The 10000-nt window shown below is 37.8% G+C and overlaps 1 protein-coding gene across 7 annotated transcripts in view; it reads left to right on the top strand.

Moving 5' to 3' along the window:
- Positions 1 to 10000, top strand: part of LOC113828803 (uncharacterized) — a 220647-nt gene that overhangs the window by 195587 nt on the left and 15060 nt on the right. For 5 of the 7 annotated variants that reach the window (XM_070118894.1, XM_070118889.1, XM_070118888.1 and 2 more), the window contains 10 exons: positions 707 to 846; positions 1291 to 1410; positions 1797 to 1948; positions 2191 to 2362; positions 3200 to 3313; positions 5938 to 6068; positions 6431 to 6554; positions 6846 to 7015; positions 7915 to 8140; positions 8967 to 9119. In XM_070118894.1, the coding sequence (XP_069974995.1) occupies positions 707 to 846; positions 1291 to 1410; positions 1797 to 1948; positions 2191 to 2362; positions 3200 to 3313; positions 5938 to 6068; positions 6431 to 6554; positions 6846 to 7015; positions 7915 to 8140; positions 8967 to 9119 (1502 nt within the window). The remainder of the gene's footprint in view (positions 1 to 706; positions 847 to 1290; positions 1411 to 1796; positions 1949 to 2190; positions 2363 to 3199; positions 3314 to 5937; positions 6069 to 6430; positions 6555 to 6845; positions 7016 to 7914; positions 8141 to 8966; positions 9120 to 10000) is intronic. The other 2 variants (XM_070118890.1, XM_070118891.1) reach the window with 2 other exon arrangements.

Below are 10000 nucleotides of genomic sequence, written 5' to 3'. Positions count from 1 at the left end.
ACTTCAACTTTTACTACTACTACTACTACTGCTTCTGCTTCTACTTCTACTTCTGTTTTTACTTTTACTACTACTACTACTTCTTCTCCTTGTGCTTTCACTTTTACTTTTACTACTACTACTACTTCTACTTCTACTTCTACTTCTACCTTTACTTTTATTACTATTACTACTACTACTGTTATTATCATTATTATTTTTATTAGTATCATCATTATTATATTTTTATGATTTTTCATGATATTTTTATTCAATTTCCCCTATTTACTCACAAAATACTAATCTCTCTCTCTCTCTCTCTCTCTCTCTCTCTCTCTCTCTCTCTCTCTCTCTCTCTCTCTCTCTCTCTCTCTCTCTCTCTCTCTCTCTCTCTCTCTCTCTCTCTCTCTCTTCTCTCTCTCTCTTTCTCTCTCTCTCTCTCTCTCTCTCTCTCTCTCTCTCTCTCTCTCTCTCTCTCTCTCTCTCTCTCTCTCTCTCTCTCTCTCTCTCTCTCTCTCTCTCTCTCTCTCTCTCTCTCTCTCTCTCTCTCTCTCTCTCTCTCTCTCTCTCTCTCCTCTCTCTCTCTCTCTCTCTCTCTCTCTCTCTCTCTCTCTCTCTCTCTCTCTCTCTCTCTCTCTCTCTCTCTCTCTCTCTCTCTCTCTCTCTCTCTCTCTCTCTCTCTCTCCTCTCAATAAATGTATCAAAAGTGTCTCGTTCTCCTCCACAGGGACAGTACGTTATGCCTCAATGAACGCACACAAGAACAAGGAGATGGGCCGGCACGATGACCTGTGGTCTCTCTTTTACATGATTGTAGAATTTGTGAATGGACAGCTTCCTTGGAGAAAAATAAAGGACAAGGAACAGGTGAGGGGGGTCGGAAGGGGAGTGGGTTAGAGGGAAAGGGTTGGGAGGGGAGTGGGAAGGGAGTGGGGAGTGGGGTTGGGAGGGGTCGGGAGGGGTGTTCGGGAGGGGGGTGTGTGGGTTAGAGGAAGGGGTTAGGAGTGAATGGGTTATTGTGACTGAATGAGTTATTGTTGGACATGATGCTGTTATATTAATGCAGATTATTCTCTGTTATTCTCCTTGATTTGTCTTTGAGAAATTTGGATCAAACAACTCAGTGCATAAATGATAAGCACCAACAACAAAAGTAATAAACACCATAAACATCATCTTAAAAAACACTATGTCCAGGAGTTGCAGTAGACTTAACAGGAACCTTCACCGCAAATGGATATCAAAATCTCCACAGAAAAATATGCATTATTTCCTCTTCACATCATTGCTAATGGTTGCCCTTCATTTCAGGTGGGCCTCATGAAGGAAAAGTACGACCACCGGCTACTCATCAAGCACCTCCCGTCCGACTTCAAACAGTTCCTGGAACACATACAAAACCTTGATTATTACGACAAGCCTGACTATGCTGTGAGTCTCACCCTTTCTCAATTTTGTTCTTTATTTACTCTTTTTCTCTACATTGTCATTATTCAGTGGGAGAGTAGATTGTTGGAGTATATTTCTGACTTGGTGATTTCTTTGTTAAAGATGCTTTTTTGAGATGTGACTATTGCCTCCACTGTTTTTCTGGATGAGATTTGTATACAAGCTTAGAGTTTGCGGGGATATGCCCTTAGATTTGGATTTTCTGAAGTATAAATAAAGGGTTTACAGATTCATTTCTCAAAGTCATTTTATAACATTAAAGCTCCATTTAATACTGAATTGTTTAAAACATTAGTGTTCATTTTTATATTGGTGTAGTCAATCACATGGTATTTTTCTCTTCCCTAATGCAATTAAAACAATTCCAGATGCTGTCTGGTTTATTTGAGAGATGTATGAAACGTCGAGGGGTAAAGGAGGCTGACCCGTTTGACTGGGAGAAGACTCCTACCGACAACTCCCTTGGCACAACCACTACTACTACGCATGCTGTTATTACGAAGCCTCAACATGTGGACAGGTTAGATATCTTGAGTCTGATGTGGATATGACTTCTTTATATAGAAAATAACTAATTCACTCATTCATACTGGATAATGTTTATTCCTCTAGGTACATAAATTAGGGTGTTTCTTAAAGAATCAGTGTATTTATGAAAACCATGAATATCTTCCTTGCATGAATACACTTATGAAGTTATTTTGAGATTTCTCCCCTCTTAAAAAAGAAAAAAAAAATTAATTCCCAATATTCATTCAACAGCCGTTTGGTGTATGGCGGTGGGGGCGTCACAGACAACATGCTTGATGACAATGTCTTGGGCTCAGTGGACAACCAGGAGAATGTGGAGGCGCCCCATGACCATGACCACGACCCAAGGAGACGAAGAAGGCGAGACACCGTCCTACACCAACCCCAGCCGAACATCAACCAGGTGTGGATCGGGAGAACTACTGCTGGTTATCCCTTAATGAGGGTCTCTATTTTTCATAATTCTCTTGCTCTAATATGATTATTATTATTACGATTCTCAGTGTATTGCACAAGCCTTTAAACCAGTATGGGATATACTGAAGAGTAAAAGGAGAAACATGTAGTTATACACCACCTTTAAGTACAAGGAGCCAGGAGTATGGCCTTGCGCAGATGTTATCAGAAAGTGAGTCTCAAGAGGTCGATGTACTTTGGCCAGAAATTCACTGGTAGCATACTTAGTTTTGATTATTTTATATGAATTACTTTGACATTGGTGGGATCATGATGCAGAAGGCTTAAAAGATATATATGTAAATGAATTATACATTCATTTTCTGGACACATTCTGTGACTTGCAAAGGTCAAGAAATCCCTGTGAGACACGACAGGCAGTAAGTGAATCATTGGGGTCCGGGGTTTGAGTGGGGCTGGTGGGGTAGCTGGACCACAGTAGCATAGAACCCATTGCTTATGTCTCTCTGTTGTATAAAACTTCTGCTCCTCCTTGTGACTCGTGCTACACTTGTCGAGCGCTGAGATGCTGCGTCTTAACTTCATGTTTGTCTCAACATAAATGTCTAGTAATTCTGTATCTCTATAAGTAGCAAACTAGTAAGACTTGCTAGCATCAAATACTTCATCAAGCACGTCTATGCCCCCCCCCAACTAGTTAGAGACTTTGGCAAATACACCCTGCACTAGTGATTGTGAATCTCTGGTAGGCAAGCTGCACCATTCAGATTAAGCAAAGCCAGTCCCAGCATTCAGTTGGTCATTGTGAATTTGGCGTCTTCAGCAACAGGTGGAGACTAAGGACCGCGTGCTGAACGATAACAACGTCAATGCGAACATCATCGTCAACAATGAGAAGGACACGAACGAGGTGGAGATGTCACCCAAGAAGAGAAAGGTACAGCCTGCTCTTTCCCTAAAGTCTGGTCAGGGTGTCTTTGCTGTGTGAACACATTTTTTGTGCTGTGGTTAAAAAAAAGTTTAAAAACCCTCAAACTCTGCTACTGTAGTCAGACCTAACAGCTGGATTAAGCTTTGTACCTGTCCTATCGATCTCTCTGTCTCTGTCTCTCACTCTCTCTCTCTGCGTAGAAGTAGCACCGCTTGGGATGAGGCTAATACACTTAAGTCAAAAAGCTTTTATATACTCTAGTGTCCTAACAGGCAAGTGTAATCCTACTAAGTTGCCTCCCCACCAACCCCCTCTGTGTGAATGTACGGAACCAACTCTTTTACCCTTGAACCTACGTAGAACTGTTGTCACATGACATACTAACATACTAATAAGGAAAGGCCCTCATTATGTCCATGGTCTTGACACTGACAATGAGGAATACCTTCTAAGCTTGAACTTTGATTGATTTTAACCTAAATAGAAATACCGATATTATTGATGTTGCAACTGTTGGTAAGATGACTAACTGATGTTGATTAGATTGATGATAATATTTGCTAACTAGTGTGATGACAAAGTGATGATTACTGCAGTGAAATTGGTATTATATCAGAAAGTAGTGCATACTAATGATGAAAATGGTCATGTTAACGGTAAACGTTTTGATGATAGTACTAACTGTAATAGTAGTAAACATTACCATTATTTTTTTAGTTGTGGTTATTATCATTATCATAACAGTTATTTTTATTGCTGTTATTGTTATTATTGTTATAATCATCATCATTATCATTATCAGTATCATTATCATTGTCATTATTATTATGGTTGTTATTATTAGTATAGTTATTATTATTATTGTTATTATTATTATTATTATTATTATTATTATTATTACTTACATTATTGTCATTGTTATCATTGCATTTTATTATTATCTAATTGTCATCACCATCATCATCATTATCATAATTGGCATTATTATTGTCATCATCAAACCACCACCACCAACACCATCACCATCACCAGCATCATTATGACCACCAACATTATTTATAAACTCACTGTCAATAGAGAAATTAACTAATTTACAGGATTTTTTTAATACAACAAAATCATGAGACTCTAAGGAAATGAAAGTTCAAATCACAAAAGTTTTTTTTTTTTTCTTTTTTTTTTTGCCAACACAAAAAGGCTAAATTACACAACCTTCTACATAATCCTCATGCATTTTTAGCACATGTATATCACAGCAAAGAAGGAACATTTGGTGAGATCATGATTATTCAAATCCTTTAGTTTAGGTAAAAATGATTATGTTGGTAATTATCCACATAGGTATTGTAGGCACAGTACATGCACAGACTGTGATGCGTTGGGAGTAAACTGCAATCATGCACAGGTTGTGATGAGGTGTGAATAGGATGTGATGAATCATGCACAGGTCATTAGGAAGAGTGGTTAAGTAGTGATGAGTCATGTGTGAATTGTAATGAATCTGGCACAAGTTACGAAAAGTTGTGACAAGTCATGCACAAGTTGTGATGAATCAAGCAAGTTGTGATTTAGTCATGAATAAGCTGTTGATGAATCTAACACAATACATCCCATTGTTGACTTACATATAAGTGTATGTAGACACATTCACACTACATAGATACGCTCTAACTTTTCTTCTCTTCTGAAATGATTGTTTTGAGGTAAAACATGAATCATGAGAATTTACTGAGCATGACTGCCACAATTATTCTCTCTTCAACTGAAATAAAGACGTTTACGAGTCAAAATGAGTGTGGTTTGATATAAGGACAATGTAGTTACTTTATGGTGACCTGTATTTTAGAATATTATATATCATTATGATTGGATGATATATCTTTTGATGAATATATTAGTAGTCAGATTGCAAGGTAATTATACAAGCTAGAGTAGTATTAAATTTATGAGCTATATTGCTCTGATTGTTGCATGTTTACTGGCAAACTGCATCTACAAAATGATGATTCTTTAGACTGTTATAAGGAGAAAGTTTTAGGTAACACATTGAATAGTAAATGCACCTAGTATGACTATGTTTAATTGCATCACAGCTGGTGTTAATACTCATTGACTGGTTATTTTTCACTGTGGCACTCTAGGTGTGACTTATCATAATAATTTATCATATATATTGTCATTACACTGTTTCACTGTAGAATACTGCATAGTTATTGAAATTACATTCTAGGCCTGATACGTTGCATCGCCTTGCATTGCCAATGAAATACTATAACTTGCAACTCACACAGAAGCAACAGTGCACTGTACATACAGCCACCTGAGAACTTGATACTTAATAATTTTTATTTTTCACTCTACTTAAACATATACTATCCCATCAATTTTTTTCTTATTTAATGCACTTCATTCTGCCTACCTTGCAGTCAACAGTATTTTTATAATAATCGTTACAAACTATCACTCTAACCTCACATTATTTTCTTACTCTTCCCAGCAAACAGGTCTACATGTTATGCATCACAGAGAACAAACAGCTAAACACATGTTAATCATAGGTGTTCCCTACTAACTGTTGTAAGTTATTATGTTATGTGTTTTATTTATTAGTGCCTTTTCTCTGGAAACAGGTGGAAGAATTCACCTGTGAGAAAGAAGGAGAAGGAGGTGGGGAGAAGGAGAAGGAGGGTCGCCTCGAGTGTTCTACCGATTGGGATGGAGATGCGGTCATGGCCTCCAGACAAGGCCACACCACGCCAAGGTAATGTTTGCATTCTAAAATGTGTGTGTTTGACATTTTTTTTTTTCTTTTTAATGTGAGTTTATAAAATTTAAATTATTGGCATTTTTTTAAAAAGGTTTATTTTATCTAAACTTTATTATGAATTTGAATTTGGAGTAAGATGTTTTCTAAAAACAATGATTTTATCATGAAATCATTCTGAGTTCATGAAATTGGATACTTGAGGTTCAGACATACTGTAGGCTCAGTTGATTTTTTTCTCCTCACTTAGAAAAGAAAACAAACAAATAACTTCCTAATGCTCCTGCTTGTTTTCTGTAAACAAAGTGAACTTGTACATCTGCCACAGAAACCCATACACCATTATTCTTGAATTACAGAGGAGCTGGAAACGAGGATAATAAGAACAGAAAACCACTGGCAGTACTAAGGTTATCGTCAGTAGATACAGCTGTGGATGATGTAGATATGAATGTAGAACCTGCTAGCAAGAGGGAAGATCAGGTGTGTATCTTCTAAGACCTAAATGATGATGAAAATAACTGTTATATTCTTTGTTCTTTTGGAGTATTGCTTGTCTCCTGTATATAATGCAGTCTGTCAACTATTAGTTCATTTGATAATACTTGGTGTGTTTAAAGAAGGTATAAAATGTCGGCTATACAAAAATATAATATTCATTTTGCAGATCATATACTGACAGTGCATATAAGCACAGTTTTGGGTAATGAAATTAATGATTCCTTCCTTGATTCCACTAGTTCAATAATGGTACAATTTCTTCCCTCCCCCTAGTACTCTGTACAGGATGGAAGTTATGTGAGCTTCCAGGATGGAGGACGGCTGGTGAGGATGGAGCCCAGTGCAGGGGGGGTGTCTCCGGGCGGCTCCACACCCCCCACAGAGGGAGACTTCCACCCACATGCTCGCGACCACACCCCACACCGAAGGACCCACCACAAAAGGTCTGTGGCTCGCTGAGAAAGGAGAAGCAGGAGGAGGAGGAAGCAGTCCTAATCTAGCCTAGCTTCATTTGTGTGTGCAGGAATTGTCTCACTAACCAAAAGAGGAGAAAACCTTTTAAAAAGAAAGAGAAGGAATTAATTCACAATTTTTTTTGTTGGTTGGGTTTCCTTTACTAAACAATTTAAAACTCTTTTGTAAACTCAAAGCAGGGACAAGTCAACCAGTTGGGATATTAGTGCGTTCATTGTTACCTTTTCTAACTATATTGATTGTGTGTTTGTTTGGTTTGTCTGGCAACAGGAGCCTTGGATTGGCCAGGTGAGAAAGTCAACAGTCAGCCTGTTATCCTGCTGGTCTAGCTCGACAGTATCCCCTCTAACCTGTACTTGTCTCTCTAGCCTCACTTGTTATTTATTATTTATTTAACTTTTTCCGTCTTCTTTTGAATATATAGTTCTAGAAACCAAGTGTGTCTTTTGCAACCTACAAAGCAAAAAAAAATATATACATATTTCATGGGACTTATGGATGGTCTTATTGCCTGGTGTGTGTGTGTATGCCTTAGTTTACCTAATGAAAACCATGAGAGAGTATTCTCTTACCGAGATTGTGTTTAGTTTAGTCACGTATAAGTCTTGGTGGATTACTTGTTTTGTAAGGTTGTGACTATATCACCCACCAGCTCTATTTTTAAGCTTTTTTTAATATGGGTCTGTGGTGTAAAAAAACAACAACGACACAGCAATGACTGTGGTAAGTCCTGCACCACAAGTCCTGGAGTTGTCCCAAGTACGCTGTCATATATTAATGATATAGTAACAGTCATGGTGCTTTGTCTACAATGAGCAGTGAGACTAATGGATTCCTGGGTATTTTTTTTTTTTTTTCTGGGCACCAGGTTCCACCCAGTTCAGCGAGCGAAGTACCTGGGTCATCGCGACGTGTCCATCACCCAGTTTGCTCTGGCTGATGACGACAATGTCTCCCAGCCGGCCACCAAGGGAGGAGGAGGAGGTCTTACTTTGGCCTCACAGTGGAAATCACAGTTTGATGATTCGGAGGAGACCGACAATGAGTTGAAGGCGGACAACCTACAGAGCCCCGAGCACAAGCAACGCCTCACCGTAAGTAGACAGGTGTCATCCCTCAAGTAGCCACAGGGCTCTAGGGTATGTCGTGGCTTGTGGCTGTGACAGTTTGGTGCAAGAAAGTTTTGAGGTATGGGTAGAACATTAACTAAGGAAGTTTAGAAAAAGTTGTAGTAAAGAAAAGCAGAATTTATTGGAGGTTGGTCTTTTCATGGAAAGAAGACTTGGCATAACCTTTATTTTTAGACTCTATAGATGGAACCATCTATATTCTCTATAAAATAGGTTTGCTGACTGTGAGAACTCAAGTTTGAAGGAGTAAAGGCTCTTGAACTTAGTCTCAGTCTGTAATGCTGTGAATGGTACACTCCGTCTTTAAGAAGGCTCACAGACAGTATATTGAATAATAACCATACTAAAGCTTCACTGAAAATGCGAGTAAAAAGGCAGAGCATCGTAAATAAGTAGGTAAGTTGTAAGTCAGTGCGAATAAAGTGCAGAGACAAAATGTAAGTACCATATGTAAGTCTGTATCTCAGGAGACCAGAATATGTAAATCTACTAAAAGAAGAAGAGGAAGAAGAAAAAGTGGTTAAACTTATGTACAATAAAGTCCTTTAAATTCCTAATGTGTAAATATCATTTGGTGAATTGCTGCAGAATAAATAGATCTTCCAGAAGTAATCATAAATCCCTAACCAAGTAATATTAACAAAGACATTTATATTAAAAACAAAATAAAGGATGAATAATGATCCAGTATTTCTTAAACAATTAGTCACTGCAAGCCAGCCAGCTAGTTTGTTCCCGCATGTCTAAAACACGTAACCTAAGATATGGAATCCCTGTCATGGTCCCTCAGCTGGTGTCCCCCTCATCCCACGGCCCCGACGACACTGCCATGACCCCCGTGCAGGACGCGGTGCCGGCGGAAAAGTCCCGGCGCGGCACTGAACTCTCCAGAATCAGCGAAGATGACCGCCATCGCTCCTCTGATCACCACACCCACACCCAGGTCTGACCCTTCGCTAAAACACATGCCTGTCTGATCTCTTAACCACCGTTTATATATCACCGGTTGTATTTCTTTTTTTCTTTTCTTTAGTCCCAGTGTAACCCATGTTTGTCACAGATTTTTCTTTTCTTTTTTTTAATATGTTTTTTTTTTTTGTGTCTAGAAATGTGATGTCATTGCGTACACTGGCTTCTACCACGTTTTTTAAGTTGGCAGGTACTTTCCAGAATTTGTATATACACCGTCCACTGTCACAGAATTGACTGGATCTTTCTTTTGCCAATATTAATGTATTAGAATACAATCCTCCACCAAACTCATGTCTACTGTAGTTGTGCATATTTTATCCTTATGTGACTGGGCGTAAAAAAAAAATCTTTTGAATTTTTATGGCATTATTGTCAGCATTATCAAGTATTTTTGTGTCCAGTTTTTTTTAGTCTTTTTTTTTTTGCTGTATCTGTAACCTTTTGTTCCTTTTTTATAATTATTTGTGTCATGCATGAACCAAATACAATATCTCTCCAATTACTGATATACTGATATTTTTTCTCTCTCTTTTGTCTAGCATCATAGCATTTGGTTGTCTCCTCCCATGTGATGATAACAGATGTCTTTTATATACTGACTTTTTCTTGTGGGGATTTATTAAAGAAATCTCTTGAATTGACATCTTAACCCTGTGTAGTACCGTAGAGATTGTACATCTAGATACCATACAGTTTTTCGTATTGTGTTATGTATCCTCATGTAGAATGGAAAAAACATGATACTTTTATATGTAATGATGCATAATCTATATATACATGCATATGTATATATATATATATATATATATATATATATATATATATATATATATATATATATATATATATATA

The sequence above is a fragment of the Penaeus vannamei genome, chromosome 43 (assembly GCF_042767895.1).
Source record: "Penaeus vannamei isolate JL-2024 chromosome 43, ASM4276789v1, whole genome shotgun sequence".
NCBI lineage: Eukaryota > Metazoa > Arthropoda > Malacostraca > Decapoda > Penaeidae > Penaeus > Penaeus vannamei.
This window is presented reverse-complemented; position numbering and strand designations above follow the sequence as displayed.